The sequence below is a fragment of the Thunnus thynnus genome, chromosome 21 (genome assembly GCF_963924715.1).
Source record: "Thunnus thynnus chromosome 21, fThuThy2.1, whole genome shotgun sequence".
In the NCBI taxonomy this organism is placed as follows: domain Eukaryota; kingdom Metazoa; phylum Chordata; class Actinopteri; order Scombriformes; family Scombridae; genus Thunnus; species Thunnus thynnus.
The window spans coordinates 6,577,603-6,596,913 of NC_089537.1; the positions used below are offsets into that span (position 1 = coordinate 6,577,603).

At 40.1% G+C, this 19,311-nt stretch overlaps 1 protein-coding gene across 4 annotated transcripts in view; it reads right to left on the minus strand.

Moving 5' to 3' along the window:
* The window catches only part of dpp6a (dipeptidyl-peptidase 6a), a 198,087-nt gene that overhangs the window by 83,320 nt on the left and 95,456 nt on the right, over positions 1 to 19,311 (minus strand). Inside the window, exon 1 of one of the 4 annotated variants that reach the window (XM_067578405.1) lies at positions 3,723 to 4,132. The exons of the other annotated variants lie outside the window; for them this stretch is intronic. Coding sequence (XP_067434506.1) covers positions 3,723 to 3,776 — 54 coding nt within the window. The 5' untranslated portion in view covers positions 3,777 to 4,132. Of the gene's footprint in view, positions 1 to 3,722; positions 4,133 to 19,311 lie in introns of those variants that run through there. 4 annotated transcript variants of the gene reach the window in all.

Sequence of the window (19,311 nt, forward strand, 5' to 3'; positions counted from 1 at the left end):
TCACAGAAGACGGACACCTTTTCGAATAAATAGCATTTTATCAATATTTGACCAGAGCTCATAACTTGAGATGTATATGACACTGAGTACATTCATGTTACTAAGCTGGGGTCAGAGTATCTTATAGGGAAGATAAGTATATAAATAACTAAGCACTGAACAACATGCAGCTAAGTAGCCCTGCACTTTTTTTGGAGGATGTGACAGCCACCTGCTTCCTCCAGTAGGCTACATATAATGACACCAGCCACCATCATCTCCCAGCAAAGAGCTCAAAAGGGCAAAAACAGCTACAATTCTTTCAGGCACATTCATGTATCACAAATACTAAGAGCAATTTTGAAAAAAAAAAAGATTTGGAACCAGCAAAAGGCTGCAAAGTGAGTAAGAACTAAGCACTATCATGCTACCAGTGCTATAGCTTGTCTGGAATTTATTTCCTCTTTTGGCCCTTGGTTGCCTATTTTCTTAAGGAACACCCACAGGCTACTCCAATCATCTGTTTCTCAAGCTTCCTCCATGGCCCCTGATCTAAGGTTTTGACTTTGACTTTGACCCCCTCCCACCCTCCCCCTTCCCCCTTCCCCTCCGCCACAAAGTCCTTTACTGCTTTGCTAGTATGAGAAGCTACAGATTCAACTTTAACAGGGCAGACCTCGCTTTTCAGCTTTAGCTCTGACAGTAATGTAAGTCTTCCCCCCTTTAGCATGCATTACCCACTAAGGCTTCCCGGGTTTGCGAGTCACACAGAATGCGAAAAAAGCGGTAAAAGGCTGATTATTGGGAGCTGGATGGCGGTAGACGTCTCCGCTGAAGTTTTCCCCATTAAATGTTGGATGCTGTGATCCTGCTTGAACGCTGCACCGGGCTGCAAATGGCTGTGAGGAGTAACTGAGGAATCTGAACTTAGAGAATGCCAATTACCCATTCAACACAGCACACTCATGTTTACCAACCCAGGTCGTCTATGAAATGAAGGATACAAAAGGACGGGGACGGTTTTCTCTGGACACAGGACTGTCTTGTAGCGTTCATTTCAAGTACCAGAATCCAATATGGGCAAGTGCTCTCTCTCTCTCTCTCAAGTGCCAGATTTGTAGGGTTTCAAACATTTGGACTGTCTGTTGCAGCACCATCTTTGCGATTATCCAAAGATTAATGTATTTTGACAACGAAGAAGTGCTACTGTAGCTTTAAATTAGTCCAAAAGTGTCTCCCTTGTGTGAGTGCATTACTGCCCCAGCCCAAACACGACCTTTCACACCTTCACAACCTCCACCCTGTTGCAGTAATGAGGGTTAGTGATGTGACTCTCTCTCTCTCTTTCTGTTCTGTGGCTAACTGATTACTGGAGAGCTGTTGCTGCTGTTGCTATCTCTGGTGAGTTGCCCTCTATCTCCGTCCTCTGTCCCTGGACCATAAGCCCTGCTAGCAGACCATCAATCAGAAGGCCACAACAGGACCTCACGTAATCACAGCTAGTGTGTGTATGTTTGTGTGTGTATGTTTGTGTGTGTGTGTGTGAGAATACACCAGATGTGTGCTTACGTGTGCAAGCATGCATGTCTATGTTACACTGCTGATTTTACAACCTAATATGCTTGAAGCAATTTTTCACTTTGCTGGAGCGTCACGCCTCAGGAATATCCACTGACAGCCGCCATCTACTATTTACTGGTATTCCAGCATTACCAGGTCTCTAATCTCATCAGTAATTACAAACACCTTTCAAATGAAATGGGGAAAAAAAATATATGCAAAGGTTTAAAAATAAATACATCTGTTGCATGAAATTCTCAATGAAATCAAGTGATTCAATTAAGATTACATTACATAGTGAAGCCAATACTGGTAACTAAGTATTCATCAAAGTATAAATGTGTGTGTATGCTAATAAGGAAGATCTATTCCAAAAAGGTTCAACAGCAACAAATGCCTGTTATAATTTAACTTGTTTTTGGTCTAAAATTCAAAAGAATATTAAATTTCCGTCATTTATTAATCTATAAATCCTTTCAACACCATGTAATATCACTTTAAAGTCCATCAGTTGCTTATGTTGATGTTTGTTCAAACGTAGCCTGCACTCTGTGTTCAGAATAAGCAGGGTGGGACTGTCGGACCTTTGCCCGTCTCCAAGGGTGAGACTGACAGTCTGCAGCTAAATCACAGCAGGGGAAGATTGTCTGCTTGGCAGGATAAAGCCAAGTGTCCCTCTCACCTTTTCTGTCATCTTTAGACAGGTGCAGCGCACAGGTGGAGGCTGCCAGTGACAGATGCCGTCTAAAGTTTCAGATTGTGTTGATAGAGCCGCTTGAAGCGTGGAGAAAAAAAAAACCAGCGGTATGACTTACAAACTTGACAAACTAAAACCGTATTATTGCATGTGACCTTAAGTGGCACATTCTTACTTTCCCAGACATTCAAGGTCTTGTCTGGTTTAGAGGAAGTTCTGAAAACATGATCACCCTTGGGGGAAACATGATAGTGGCCAAAAGGAGATGACTTTTCTTAATTGTTATTATTAAATACAAAGACGTCAAAATAAAATTGAATGACACAACAAAAAGCTGCTGCTGAGGAGCGTTTCTCCTCAAAATGTTAATAAGTGATGCTATGAAAAGAGAATATTGTGGTATATTGTTCAATATAACTGCTATCTTTTAACATACAAGAAGAAAAAAGATTTTCAAAAGTTTTAAAAGTTATATTTGTGTTTCTTCTTATCCACAAACCCTCAAATATCTCTAATGCCCCCAATGTAAACAGTGACACTCAGTGCAGACTTGTATTCTTGCTCAGATTTACTGTTACTCTCATATAGGAGGTAGACTGAGGAGCTGTTGCATCATTTTGACAACCCTGACATTAACACAGCACAACGGAAAATGAATAGTCAAATCATGAAATATTGATACTCAAAAATAAAAACTGTATCCTCCTGTCTGGGCTCTTGTACCTCTACGGAGACGGGTCAGCAGATGCTTCATCATCACTGAGAGACTGATGGAGGTTGACAAAGAAACACAGCAGAGCCACCTTTCACCACACTAAAATGCAACAGTGTTCTCTCAGCCTCCAGTCTGGAGAGACAGTTAAACTCACGCATTTCAGGAGAGGTCAGAGGCTTTGAAGGGTTTTTTTTTTTTCCAATCCCCATCTGAGATAAAGCGTGGCCGTGATATGATGATTTGAATGCGTTTAAAAGTGTTGGTATGAATATCAGAGGCACTTTTTGCAGGCCTTTCGTCGTGCACAATCTGATTCAAGTTACCCGGTGGGCTAATTGAGCTGATTTGCGTGTCCTACTGCAAGGTGAAGCGCTACTGGATGTAATGGAAAACACAAACTGCTCGTTGTCTCCTGTGCGTAAAGTCACTTGAATATTGATCACTGCATAATAATGATGATGATCACAACGGAGCACGAGGCTGTCTTTAAAAAAAAAAAAAAAAAAAAAAAAAAAAAAAAATCCTCCAGTCGTGATATGAACTGGCTGCACGGCACCGGCTATCACTTTCACAATTGACTCCGAGTGCAAACCTCTATCACGGACAAATTATTTTCTCCCCTCCAACACCAACATGCGCGGTCAAAAGAAAAGTCACCGCAGCGCTGCATGCAAATATTAATCAGTGTTGGCCAACCAAAGCAGGGCGACACACAGGTTAATGCTCTATGTTAATATGCCAGGGCAGAGAGGGGTGAGAGAAAAGCTGTACCTGGTCTTGTTGAGCCGCTTTCGACGGTGCATTGCCTTCTTTCGCCGTGGTCATGATTCTCTACAGCTGGGAGAAACTGTTGTTTCCCCGGCAGGAGAGGAAAAAAAATGCAGAAATGTATACCGGTGCAGCAGATAACCGGTGGGCACAAGAAGAAGAAGAAAAAAAAAAGGTCTATTCACAGCGCCTACAGGCTGCGTTTGCAGCGGCCAAGGTGTGAAATAACAAGTGGTGGAAGGACGCGCTGCTCAGGATGAGAAAAGGCAGAAGATTTTTCAGTGGAAGCGAAAGAGAAGAGGAGGAGGAGGAGGAGACATGTGAGAGAGGGAGAGGGAGAGAGAAGCATCGCATCTCTTGATTGCGGGACTCCGCGTGAGCCATTCAATATTCCAAAGGCACTTGCTTGGCTTGCATTTCAGCGCAGGGTGGGTATGCGTTGCAGAGTGAGTGGATATCAATTAAAAATGCGCATTGAAATTAAGTACTGAAACTTTAATGCTGAATTCATGAGGAATATAAGCTCATAAAATATGCATCTGCAAGCAGAAAGACATTCTAACACTCCGATTTCAATCATAACAGTATCAGATATCCAGGCTTTACAATGTTTATTCATATTTATTGCAGCATAAAGGCGTATCTTGTTAAGACAAGTCCCTTCCCACTTTGGTTTTCAGTAATGCTGTGGTAAAGCTGCTGGTAAACTGGGCGAGCAGCAGTGTTGGAAAGTAAATTTACTCAAGCACTGTACGATTTCATTTTGTTCTTTTTACATCACTTCCTTTGTTTGACAGCTGTAGTTACGTGTTCAGATTAAGGTTTAACATGAAACCGTATAATAAGCAAATCAAATAACGTCATTCAAGATTAAACCATTGGTTTCCAGTCTATTTGGATTGTGACCCATTCCAGAAAGAAAAGCTCTTCATCATGATGAGATGCTGAGAGTTTGAACAAAGAGTGATTTCTCCTCTAAACTTCTCATTTGGTTTCATTTTAATAATCACTCAGTGGCCAAAGAATTAGTTTAAATTATTCATGATTCCACAAAAAAGCACAGATCTGGGTCCAAAGAATTAACACATTTTTTGTAGCAGAACTTTATGTATATGTATATGTATATGTATATGTATATATATATATATATATATATATACACTGTATATGGTTAAGACTAGCTCAATGTCAACAAGCTTCAAAATTAAAATGCTGCTTTTAGTTAAGTATGATTGAACACAGTACTTTACCTGTGATGGAGTGTTTTTACATTAATGTAATACATTGATGCATTAGTACTTTTACCCAAGTAAGGTATCTTTTACTTAAGTAAAGTCAAATTCAAAGTTTACTCATTTAAAGTGTAAAATCATACCAGGGTGTCTCAATACACTTTACAGCAGTAAAACAATATTAAAAGAATCGAGGAGGGACAACACCAAAATAAATAAATAAATAAATAATGGGAAATTTAAAGAGGATCCAATACACAGAAAACCATCTGAAGTAGCCAATCATGTGACACGTGCACGTTATCACATCACTACCAATGATCGCAGGAATGCAGATTTTAGCAAGACAGTCTAGCTACTCTGAGTAATGTATTAGTATTTTTACTTAAGTGAAACTGAATTTCCATCCACCGGCGGTGAATTCCTGTAGTGAATATAACAATTTTTGCTTTACATAACTTTCTTGCTGTAATTAGAAACAAAACATTGATGCTCTGCTGCATTCATGCATTAGTGATGGTACTGAAACACTAAGTGGGCTGAATGTAATGTAACAGGCTTAAATCTTGTATTCATACAGGAGCTGCAGAAGTAATAACACAGAGAGTCAATAGTGAGAACGTTATTATGTTTAAGACATGAGTGGTTCTAAAAAAATATGATCCAGGGATAAAATAGCTGCAATAAACTGGAACTTGTTAAGACTGAGGCAAAAGGTTCAGAGAGAGGTTCTGAGATTTTAACTAAATCTAAAAAAGTATATATATAATTAGCAGGGAAAGGGCATATTCAGTTTATTGCAGCAGTGCTGAGATGGACCTCTCATGTCATCTACATTTAACAATAAGAACCAAATTTCCTTTCATGGACTTGTTCAATTAATTACATCCACATGAGTGTTGTACTGTCCCTATTAAACACAGCAAGGACATGACTTACTTTGATTTGCTCAGAGATGTATTTATTGTTAATTAATACCTTAGTTCCCAGTTTGACTCTTTATATTCTCAGTTTGCAACCGAATGTGCTGCGCTGTTAATTAAAATCAGGTGGCAGCTTGATGAAGTCAATTAACCTGGAATCCCAAATGAAGTCTGCAGTGTTGTTCATGTGACCAGCAGAGCGCAACAGGCAGAGAAAGGCCTGTCCTTCAATAAAGTAGCCTCAGTGAAAGAAATCCACAGTTGGATACCCTTAAGACCCCTAGGACATTCCTGGTTCTTCAAAATGTTAAAAATGAAAAATGTGTAATTTTTGACAAATTTTCTCATCAAACAAAGCCAACCTGTTCATGAAAAATGAAATGAAAGCCCACCCGGTGTTCGCAACACCATCCACTTGTGACTCAAAACTACATTAGAAGTCTCCTCCACCAACTCAGCCTGTGTTTACCATCAAAAGAATGATGTATGAAACTGAAACGACTCCTCAACAGCCAATCAATCAGCTCCAAACGAATGACGGCCACTCCGGGCCAAAGCCCTATTGGCTGTTGACGGATGCTACTGTATGTGGTCGGACCGCGGCAGCCGAGAACACAATAACTACCTTACTGTGGCTGTGTTACAGAGTGAGTGTACAAACCTCATGTCTCATGATGTTGACAAATGGACAGGAGACGGCAGTGATGAATGCTCCTGGGAGTGGCTCTGTTTAAATACACATTCCTGGGAAGTCAGGAATTAACTGACTGACAGTGCCAACCTGCCGAAACTAATGGAGCCATCCGCTCACTCCTGCCCAAACATCCCACTGCCAACGCCAAGCTAGAAGCCAACATAATGAAGTGGAAGTACTTTTGCCCAATTAAAACTTCAACAAAATCAATAAATGCTGTAATTTTAAAATACTATACACTGATGCATTATTTTGGCAGTGATTTTAGCTGTGTAATTACTGGAAACAAAATCCTGGCTACTGGGTGATGATTATGTAGATAAAAAATAATTGCTACAGTTAAAGAGCTGTCTCCAATTAGCCCTGCAAATTTTGAGTCTTCCATCATATCTTCCATTAATTAATTAATTAAAATGAGCCGACATTCCTCTGACATTCCTCTAATAGCAAACAGAATTGTCATACAAATGGAATCTTTGCTCAGTTTAATTTTAGAAGTAGAAACCAAAAGCAAAGTATGTCCAAGAGTTTTAGTTTGCTTAAAGCAAACAGTTGTTTCCTCGAGTTCTTGGGCTGTGCAGCTTTTTAATTGAGATATTTGGAGAGCTAAAGCGTAAAATCCCCGTTAACACCATCGGGTGCGAGGGGGATCATGCACATTACATGGAAATCTGGTGTGTTTGTGATTAAGTCTCTTGCTGAAACTCATAAAAATCATACCCAGACAGAACGGAGCAGTACGTTCTGACAAAACAAAACCTTAAGTTCAAATAAGATAAGACTTTGACTTATTAAATATATGAACCAATTATGCTATGTTTGTTTTTTCTTCAGTATCTGCACACGCATGCATAAAATCGGCACAACTTCTTCGGTTTTAAGCTTATGCGCGCACACATCCACGTCCATAAAATGTGTCCCAACACAACCATTTGTGGAGAAAATGGAAAAAAAAAAACCAAAACGTATTTCCTGAGTTATAGTCAGCTCCACTCTCCCAGAACATATTCTGTCATTGCATATGGCCAAAGTCATCTATCAGTGTTACATTAATTCCTATATCAAACCCTTCAATGCAGCAAGCCCCCAGTGCGTAGAATAGCCAGGGGAACAAGTGTAATGGTATGTTTCGAAAACAAAAGTTGTTCAGTGCTGTAACACCCCATGACTTGTTTTGATTAAATACTTTATGGAGGTATCCCTTCCCTTGTGGGCTGCAGTGTTATTTCCTGGGACGTAAATTTTGATACGGACAAATCTTATATAGTATATGATGGAGGAAGCTTGCACATAAAATAAGACCAATATCGCCTTAGAGAGAGGTCGAGGATGGGTAAGTGATTACTCTGGTGTTGACACGGAGCAAGACCAAAGGTCTGGGATTCACACTCTGAGACTCTGCTTCCCAACAGATGGTGGGATGTAGGACTGTGTGCCTCAATTTTTCCGTTCTTATTTGTCTGACACATGATGGCAAGCATTGGGATATTGGAAAAAAAAAAGTAATTGCTTTTCCATCTCTCCCTCCTGCTCCCACTCCCTCCGAATACTCTATGTGAGGTCCTTACATAAATACAGATCGGACCCATCATCCTGACAGAGGCGGGACGCATCAGGATGCAGTTTCTCCTCTTGCCGGCATACAGCACTTTATGCCAGGTGTGACTCATCAGCCTTCACACCACTCAGCCGTGAAATGTCAACAGAGCCAGATTCCACAAGCATGCCTGCATTTCCAGTGCTGGGCTGATGAGCACGTCTATAGTGGTGAATGAGTTTTCAGCCTTGTCCTTATTAGCATACTGTCTGTGTACAGTATGTCCTCCCTGCTGACAAAGACAGAAGCAGAAGCCAATCCGGTTCTTCAAATTGTGCCATCTTGTCTAGTGATGCTTTAAAAACTGCTCATATTTAGATACACATGTGGCATTTTGTGGTAGGAACACCGTACAGGCTTCTGTTGTACAGTGAAAAGCCAAAAATGTGAATTTTATTTGGCTTTTTTTTATTTCATTGTTAAAGTTTTACTCTCTGTTTCACTTTACAATCCTGTTTTTCTCCCTGAACTAATGACATATTCTTAACAGGTGTCGCATGGACATCATCATCTTGTTTTTGAAAAGGCTCCATTGTCATGACAACAGCGGTTGCTTCATGCATTAAATGGGGTTTATTCAGGATTGCTTTAAGTCAGTTCTTTTTGTGTTTTGCATCACATAATGTTTTAAAACTGAGCTGACTGTGGATGGCTTGTTAACCCATCCAAACCGCTCAGACCCTGAGAATAAGATCACAAAAGAAGAACAATCAGCAACACATTCATCACTTTAACTTTTTTGTGTGTTATAATAACAACTTCATCATAGGATTGCTTTAAGTCAGTTCTTTTGTGTTTTGCATCACATAATGTTTTAAAACTGAGCTGACAGTGGATGGCTTTTTTTTTTTTTTAAGTCATCTTCAAGCCCATTTGGAAAAGAAAATCAACAGAAAATATTATTGATGGAATATGACTTGACTTGAGAATGCAGCACAAAAAAAAAAAAAAAAATCAAACCAATCACCTGCTCTTTGAGGAGATTACAAACGGCTGATTCAGCGCACTATCACTCCTTCAAGGACTAACACTTCCCGCTGCACCTAGAATAACAGCACACCTCCAAACCGCACCTGCTAACACATTTAGGACCCTGCTAAAAGGCCAGCATAGGCCTTCTATAACACATTTCAGCACCAGGAAAAAAGACAGCTCCCAATACTGATCCAGACACCATCAAAAGCCTCACTGTGCTGAAATAGATTTCAGCACCACGTAATGGACAGCTCCAGCGGAGCATTTCACTGCCACATCCAGGACTCCTTTCACTGAGAAAAGGAAACCTGAAGAGAAAAATACCAGCACAATGGGCTTTTTCCCCTTTACAGAAGATGGTGAGTGCTGAAGCCACAGAGAAATGATCTTCAATAGGAATCAAATGTCATTAGGGTCCTATCATTATAATAAATTGATATGTCTAGAAAAAAGATTCATTCATATGACAGTTTCTTAATAATAACACCTCATTATTCTTAATTGCAGTGATTACTACAGGCTGACAGTTTTACTAAAAGGAGAAGAAGGTAGTTATTAGGGTAAAATATGTGTTTTTTACCATATCTAAAGCTTTATATTCTCTATAGTTTACTTCACATCCCAAAGCTGCTGTAATATTCTGGGCAATAAGCCTAAAACTAAATTTTTACTGATACATCAGAGGCAAACGCCAAGTTGACAGCAACATATTTGAGGATTGAGACAATATATAGCAGAGTATATGTTATGAAAAGGTTGCAGCTTACAGTTCTTATATATACTGGAAGTCAGTGCCAATTAATATTTAAGTATCTGCCAAAACTAATAAATAAATAGTTCAGCACAGAAAGATTTGGCTAAATTCCCAAAACAAGTCCAAGGTGAGTGTGAAATGTTCAAAATTGGATCCAAAGATCAGCAAAAGAAAAAATTCACAAACTGTGTTATTATACAGAAATATCATCAGCAAAATGCCCCAAAAATTCCAAAAGATGATCTTTTAGATCTCAGCTGCACAAGATGATATTTAATATTTCAGGTTTGAGAAACATCACTTTCACCCCTGTTAGTTTTATTGCAGAATTACAACTTACAACTTCAGCGTTCATTTTATCATTCTCATTAGTACATGGAGTTTCTTGACCCTGTGTAAAAACCCAGCATAACTTTGCACAACTCCAGCAAGGCAGGTCTAATTAGGCACAGTAACTGCAAAGACCTGTGTCGGTATGCAGGGCTTGTATCATATGTTTTGTCAGTAAAATAACCATTAACTAGCTGCTAAATAAATGTGGTGGAGTAAAAAGTGCAATATTTCCCCATTAAATGTAGTGGATATAAGTATAAAGAAGCACAAAGTACCTACAAATTGTTCCTACAGTACTTAGTTACTTTATTACATTACTTCAGCCTACATTCCTTATATGGACTGATTGTAAATGTGTTTAGAGTTGCCGAGAAGTGACAGTGATGACCAACAATTTGAATATGTCCCATAATTTCCTATATTGTCAAAAGGGAACGTCTCGTTCCTAATGGCGCAGCGATTGAGGAGGTAAAAGAAAGGCAAGCCGAGAAGCTGAAGAGACTGAATAGAGGGGACAACATGACCCTCCTGAATGAGCATGCTGTCCTGACTCAGATATTAATGGCATGATAATGTGTTTTCTTTCTCTCTTGGCAGAAAAAGAAACAATTTTTTTCTGAGTTCGTTTCAGAAAAGTTAATTAAAATACATTTGATAGCAAAGTGGTAGCTTTTAATTCTGCTAAAAAAATTATTACTACCACAATTAAATCAGCTTTTTTTAAAATTTTAAAAAAAAAATCCTTCCACAAATACCCCACAGCCCTCCCAAAACCAATCATAAGGAGGTTACAGAGTCTGACATTCACTGTCTAAGGCAGCGGTTCAGGGTCAGAACCCCAAGAACAGGTCGCAATGCTAATCTAAAGGGTCACGAGATGATTAAATGGGTGGGGAAGGAGAAAAAAACCTATTTCTACAGCACCAAGTTATGTTTATGTTTTTATACTTTCTTTCGTTTAACTCATAACACAGACATAGGCAACCAGTGACGAGGGGTTGGAAGTATAAGCACAGAAGGGGTCACAAGCCAACCGGTCCATTTTGCTCACATCATAATTCACTTGATTGGGAAATATCTACATAGAAAAAAAATGTGTTTTTTTTTCCATAACATTTTTTAACATAATGTGGTTCAGAGAAAGCATAAACAAAGAAAAAACACAAGCTGCCTCTTAATTATATGCAACTGGTCCAGCGTTATGGCAGTGTGCTCCATTAAAGCTTATTTAATAACAGTGAGCCACCAAATGTGCGGTTCAGCAGTTTTGTTCTTCTGCCTGAATGAGAAATGGAAACTGTGACTCCAAATGGTGTAAACACCACCGAGCATTAAGATAGTACCCAGTGTCCCCCAAATTACGGAGGGTGATTGGTGTTTAACTGCAATCATGTTTTACCTCCTTATGACCTTTAAAGCAGTTTGTGAAGTTGTGGACTCAAATAAATAAACTTATACAGCACACACAAAAACCAAAAAAACAATACTTTTTTTCTATGAGAAGTCATCTGTATTATCCACAACTGCAATGGTTGAGCTGGAGCTGCCGTGTGTCTTGCTCTCTCAGTCTCTAGACCATGATAAATCACAAGTCGGGAGAACATTTGTCACAGTGGGCCACATGTCCTTTCATCACACCAGGTCTCTCTCTCTTTCCCCCCTCCCCTCACTCGTTCTCACTCTCCCACTCGCCTCTCATTCCTTCAACCTCCATGGTAGTTTCATTCCTCACAGAAAAGCTTTGTTGTGAATTTGTCACTGCCTGAGCCTCTGTGTTAGCCATGCCCTTGGGTTTCTAATAGGGCCAGCAGCGCATGGTGGCTCTGAGATAGAAGTGGAGCTCGGTGGGGTGCTCGCTAACCCAGCCAGATGAAGAATAGACGGTTATGCGGCGAGGTTTCTGACAGGTAGGACACGGCTGCCACAGGGAAAAATTTGAATACAGTGACTTTACGGACACACGCCATATTGAAATGGTGCTTGACATACAGTATGTGTAATGAGTGCTGTAGAGAGATGAATAAAAAGTGTACAATGGGCCCTGAAGACGAGGAAGACTTAGTGAGGCCCAAGCAGGGAAATGCTGTAATTGGATCTTCTTTTATAGGCTCTGGTATATTTTACTTGACACATCCCTCCGAGTACCGAAACTAACAAAAACTGCCCTTGATGTGATATACTATATGTGTCTTGTTATTTCACTTCAATAATGCAGCGGAGTAACAAAGCATCATGAAGGAAGTGAGGTTTTGAAGTAAAACTGGCAAACTGGTTTCTGTCTGCATCCCAAAGGCAAAAGTCAAAACAGATCCATACTGTTACATTTAAAAGTCAATGACTTTGTCTGGAGCTTTGAAGATGAGAAAAATCAGCCTAGATCTCAAGCTGATTTAAGAGCTAATTATAGAAGTAAAAGTATTTCAGATACGTGGCTTATACCCGTGGAGTATTCTTTTGTATGAGGATGAGGTGAGGATGATTCGAAATATTAAAGGTGAGATTGCAAGCAGGGGGATACTTCCTCGAAGCAGGCAATAAAATAACTCATTAAAACTTCTCGTCTCCTAAGACAGAAGATAAGCAACTGGGTAGAGAGGGTGGATTCTGACAAAGACAAACCAAATAACCTCAACGGCAGAGATTCGTTATCAAAATCACCCCTTTTATCGAGCTTTTCTGATTCAATGTCAAAGCCCAATGCATATCAGTAATGACATGGATTTTTAATAACAAGGATTTTGCCTGAATGGAGTTGATTATGAAGTGCGGATGATAACGAAAGTGTGTGCAGAGGCTGCATATTCGAAACAACATTTTCTACGCAGCACTCTGTAAATGTTGAGCACTGGAAATTGAAAAGCCCTCTTACATGAAGTATTGACCCTGAACTGCATAGCAGCAAAGGCCAATGTAGACAGGGACAATTAATACCAATGAAAACCAATTTTAGGTTCGGTAAGGATAATATATGATGTAACCATGACAGCGTGACATCCATTTACAATCGTTAAATTAGTTGACATGCATCTGTGGTCTGTCATAGGCTACTTGTGGGGACAAATTTCAGTCTTAGGACCAGCTAACTGGGGACGGCTTGTCCAATTGGGGACAAAAGCCATGTCCCCAATTGGGAAAAAGACGATTTTTGGGTCAGTAGTTAAGGTTAGGGTTAGGGTTAGGGTTAGGAAAGTAGTGGCTATGGTTAGGGTTAGGGTAGGTCTCCAGGTGTGTGTGTGTGTGTGTTTGATTTTTGACTTATAGCCAGACTTCGGTCTTGTCAAACTCAAAGAGGTCTAGAAAATTTCAAGCACAAAAAAGCAGAGCCATGGTGGGCTGTTGTTATACATAACAACAAAACTGCCCTACCAGAGGTGCTGTTTCAGGAGATATTTTAAAAGTTGAAGCAGAAAATGATTGCCCAAGGATTTCAAAGGTCTTACAGTTTGTTTGTTTGTTTGTTTTTTAAGATTTTGTCTTGAGTATTCTGTGAACTTAAGGAGACTGATGTTTGGTTAGATGTCAAACTAAGATGTCCATTCCAAGGAATGTGTGGCCTCTTGCAAACTACTCTAAATACAATTTCTCACAAAGACTGCGTTACGACTTTACACAACTTCAAACCTCCTTCTGGAGAGAAAAAAAAGAAAGAAAAGTGGTGCAAATAAATCACTGCAACAAAAAAAAAAAAAAACAGTTTCACCTGAATCTTTGACCCTGTTGAAATGAATGACTTCAGGATCTTGAGTCACTATTATTTACTGGAAAATGGAGATTTATTGCATATCTATAGCTTTAGTGGTTGAGAGGTTAACTAATTAATCCTAAATAATGTATGTATGCATTGATGTTTGGATTTAAAATAGTTTTTGTGACAAATATCATTGCCAACCAAAGGAAATCCAAAGTCAGCATCTCTGTCAATGTTAAATTGTCAGTAAAATCAACAGATTACTGCGGGTTGGAAACATTTAAATAGAGTTTGTTGGCTACACAAACACTTTGGTTCCAACATCCTGAGAAAAAGACATTTATATGACAATAATTTATTTAAAAAAACATGTCTGGGATGAGTTATCTTTGTCAATAGAAGTTGTTTTCCATTGTGAACAAAATTGAATGGCAGCAAATAACCTCTCTGAAGGCAAGAAAATGAGCTCCGATATCATCTGTATTATTTTTCAAATAAGCGGAAACAAAGCACCCTGCAGTGTCACACAGACTAGTTTTAACATATTATTTACAGCCTTTAAATGGTAAATGGACTTCATTTCTATAACGCCTTTCTAATCTTCCCACCAACAACATTCACACATACATTCATACACTGATGGCAGAGGCTGCCATGCAAGGTGCCAACCTGCTCATCAGGATCTAATCTAATGCACAGTCACACACATACTCACACACAGGTGGTGAAGCCATTGGGAGCAATTTGAAGGTTCGGTATCTTGCCCAAGGACACTTCGACATACGGACTGGCGGAGCCGGGGATCGAACCGCTGATCTTCCGATTAGCGGATGACCCGCTCTACCTCCTGAGCCACAGCCGCCCGTCAAACGTACGACTTCACACACTTCCAGCTAGTGCTTAAGATCGTTGGATAAGATCTGGGTGAAGGTACGTTTGATCTGATGGTTAATTGCTGTATGGTTGCCCAATATAATTGAACATAACGACCTGCTTTGTTTGCAGCAGGAGAGAACACAGGGGAGATGGTAAAGGAGAGTGGAAATCTGACTGCCAGAAGCCAGCTCTCTCATGCTCTCTCTCTCTGGCAGTACTCGTCCTCCTATCAAGCAACAGGCCAGCTGCTCAATTGCCCGGGGTGGATGACTTGACCTTCTACTGTTCCCCGACAAGGGACACGAGCTGCAGAAGGATTTCCGATTGGCCGGGGCAAAACCTGCCTAACTAATTTACTTGAAACGGATTTGTGAGCAAATGCATTCTGCGACAAATATCAAGTCTGGCAGGCTGTTAGGGATGGGAACAAAGTCTGACATCAGGAGGTGGCTCAGGAGAAAGAATGAAAGACAGATAACAAGAGAGGAAAAAAGAAAGAAAGCTTACTGTAGCTAATGTACTGTTACCGGGGTCTTGAATTCATGGGCAGACTTTTCAATTAGGCTAAAGGTAGTTTATGGTCCCACAAAAGGCCCATAAAATGTGAGTGATTTTTATAGCATGTATGAATGGCATGATTTTTATGGCGTGAATACAAATGAGTGTCTGAAGTATTTCAGGAAGACACTGTGCAATAAATAACACATTAAGGGGAAATATACTACAGGGTACAAACTATCTGGACAGCTAACCCCATATGTGATTGCTGACCATCTCATAGACAAAATCATAGACATTAACATGCTGCTGTAAGAGCCATTGCTCTTCCAGGAAGGCTTTCCACTAGATTTTTGGAACCTGGCTGCAGGGATTTGCTCACATTCAACTACAAGAGCACTAGTGAGGTCGGGCACTGATGTTGGGGATAAGGCCTGGCTCGCAGGCGGTGTTCCAGTTCATCTAAAAAGGTATCGGGCGGGTTTGAAGCCAGGCAATTTCTTTCACAACAAACTGGAAAAAAAAAAAACATTTCTTTATGGACCTCGCTTTGTGCACTGGACAAAAGGACAAGGTTATCTGAAGGGACATAAAAAGGAAAGCAAAGCAAAAAAAATCAAAGTAAAAAGGTAACTGAAAACAACGCTAGCGCTGCTAGCAAGGATTAGATTACAATTTTTTGTTTCCTTTGCACTGTATTCCACTGTATCATTCTCCTCTCACTTTTAGGGATACAAAACAAAGCCCCAGAACAGCTCTTTGTGCAACGGGAACTAGTGAGCAACTGTTTGTCAGAGAACCAGACACAAAAGTGAAATGCTGCATCCACGGCAGTATTAGTTGATACTGTTCATACCGATGAATACAGATGAAATACAAAATAAGTAAAGGAGGGCCAAGTTAACATATATGAGATTTTTTAAGTAAATATTGATCAGAAAGAGTGAATATCTGCCCCTGAGTGGATTAACACCAGAGACCAACAATTAGTTTGAAACATTTTATTTTTTCTACCAGCTCTCGCTGTGTGTGTCTGGGCTGCTGACAGAATGACACAGTACGGTTCACACATCACAGTCTGGCAGGTCTGAGCTTTCAAGAGAGAAAAAAAATGATGGTCATAAATCAGAAACCAGTATTTGAAACTAAAATGACAACTTCTGTTGCATTTGGACAGCTTTGCCCACCATCTGCTGTGAATGACAGTTTGGAAATACCAGTGCACAGTGTGAGTGAGCAAGGTGTGCTTCTAGGGAGGGTGAGGTGGGGGGAGAAAGGGGGGGGGGGACGGTGCACTCAGACTGTCAAATCAAAGGGAAATCAAAACAGTGCATGGTCGGCTGATCAAAGTGTCAATGAGGACCTCTGAGACTCTGCCGCTTCCTGCTGAGCAGAAATACAAGCTGTTTGATAGAAGACGCAGGCATCTAGGGAGGACAGACAGTAAATGTTTTCCAGCAACAATACAGAATAATGGCTAGGGAGGAGATGGAAAAGATTATGCTGTTCTTGTTTATTATTTATCACATGAAGGGTTCAGATTCGATGCTGTTGTGATTGTGCTGCTGTGTTTTCATTAAATCGTACTCGTACGCTGCGTAGCTATTGCCTCCTGTCTACAGCAAAATGATTTGGACTCCACACAATGCGTGAAATATGAACTTTATGGAAGATTCTGTGAGTATCCGGTTTTAGTATTGGTTCCTGCGCTGCAATTAACATTCAAATAAATCCTGATTTAACGCCTCACCTGATACCCCGTCTCACAGATCCTCGGTTAGTTTGGCGTAGGGAGAGATAAGCTGATTTTGTGCCACAGAGAGGCAAGAACTAACAGGAGCACCTGGCCTGACGTAGTGAAATATGGCACCCATTTACATCACTGAGACAAAAATAATTTCGTGTTCTGACATGCAAGCTAGACAAACTGCTCTCCCTGAGCCTGGCTGAAAAGACTTCTGCCTTGATTGCCCTGACAACGACGACTTATCATTGATGTAATTATGAAAATGCCATTAGACAGCTGTGATACTGTAATCAAGACAAAAAAAAAAAAAAATCCTCTTCCAAATTGAAGCCGAGAGTAAGTTTGAGGAGGAATAATCTACCAGAGTTTACGGATTGATTCAGTGGCACCACCGAGGCAGGAAGTCCACATCCGACTCCCTTGCTCCCCTTTCCATCAAATGGATGCACAGCAACAGCGGGAGACTAATAATTAGTGGCCATTGGTGCCAAAGACAGAGTGCATAATGGAGTTATTGGGAGGCGTTGGGCCAATTGTACATATCATACCCTAGACGCACAGGCTGCAGCTGTGCTAGAGGATCAGAGGGGAAATAGATTCCCAGAGTAAACAAAGGTAGTGGATTAGCTCTTAGATGACAACTGAGTCTTCGTGTACACAGTTCTCACAGTATAGAGAGGAGGTATGAATACCTTTCTTTCTGCTAGTGCAATGTTGTGCACACATATGGATTTAAGCCTAAAGCAACAGATAAAATCGAAATAAAAAAAAAGGAAATCCAATAGAAAACCTTTCCATCCTGTATGGCCTTCAATTCTGAGACAGCATGAAAGAGAACAACAAATCTGTCCAATTTGACTCATCTTTCCATTAGGCGCAGCAGCATTCAACAATGAACCACGGCATCCTGTTATCATCAAGGGAGCCCTCCCCCTGCATTCTATCTGTTTGATTCCCAACCGCCCATCTGAGGTCACTGTCTTATCACCTCTCAGCGGTTTCATCAACAGGCCTTTACAGCTGTCGGCCTTCAGTAATTCTGCTGTTATCTGCTACAGCACAGTCAGCAGCCAGGACCTAACACCTGCACATGCACACACATACTCACACAGTGGGTTACAGTGCTGTATCTGTTTGCCAACATTTCAGGCTGATAATGGGCTTTATATAAAAAAAAAAAAAAAAAAAAAGTAGTGGATGATGGAGGTTGCAAGACCTTAGCAACATCAAAACAGTCTAGAAAACTCATTTAGAACTGTTGAAATGTTTTTGTGGTTTTTATTCGTTGTCTTTCATTAAAAGGTTCAATCAAAAAATCTTTCTAGTATTAGAAAGGTAACGTGGGTTAAGTTCTATTAAAGGCCCTGAAATATATATATATATAAATATATATATAGCCTATATATTTTTCCAATCAGCAGATCTGAAATCAAGTTTTTGAGGCTTTAAAAATCTATTTTTTCCACCCTGCTCAGAGCACAAACCTGCAGGAGGCACAGAATACTGTACTACTAAGATCCTTTGTATCTGCATGGAACTCTGGAAATTGGCAACGTCGATGATGAGCAACTTTAACAGTTAATAGTTGTAGTTATCTGTAAAATCTTCCAGAACCAATGCTAAGGGAATTTACAGGAGTTAAAACAGATTCAAACAGAAACAAAAAAGGTGTCATGGGCTTTTAAAACATCTATATAAACTTCTTCTTCCACTGCTGAATTTTTCCAATCACTGAAGTTTCTCTACTACATTTGTGCACTATTCGGGATCATGCAATCGCCTCCTGCTACAGTACAGTAACTCCAATGTTCTGCCAAAAGATATCTATTTAAAGATTTTTTTTTATGGAAGATGATAACCGTCTGGAACATATGGGGAAGTTGGTGATGGAGAGTGAGTAGATATGTTTCTATGCATTTTTGATGATATGAAGATCAGATGACATGAGATAAATGTAATATTCCTTTAATTTATTCCAACACATGCACAGATGTACAAACACTTTCCAGTCAGAGCCAGATGCACTCAGCAGCACCTCTCAGAGTTAGCTAAAATTAGTACAAAACAAACCCCTACAGAGCTTCGATTTGTGCCAAAGACCCCTTCCGCTCCGGATGACGCTGACATTTGATGACAGAGCTCAGACACGGGGAGCCGGTGGAGCTTTCAGCAAAACTACAGCAATCTACACCAAACACTTTGCGATTTTGTAAACAGTGTTGTTTACAAGCTCTGCTTAAGTCCCTTTTATAATATTGTTCCCATCACGCTGCAG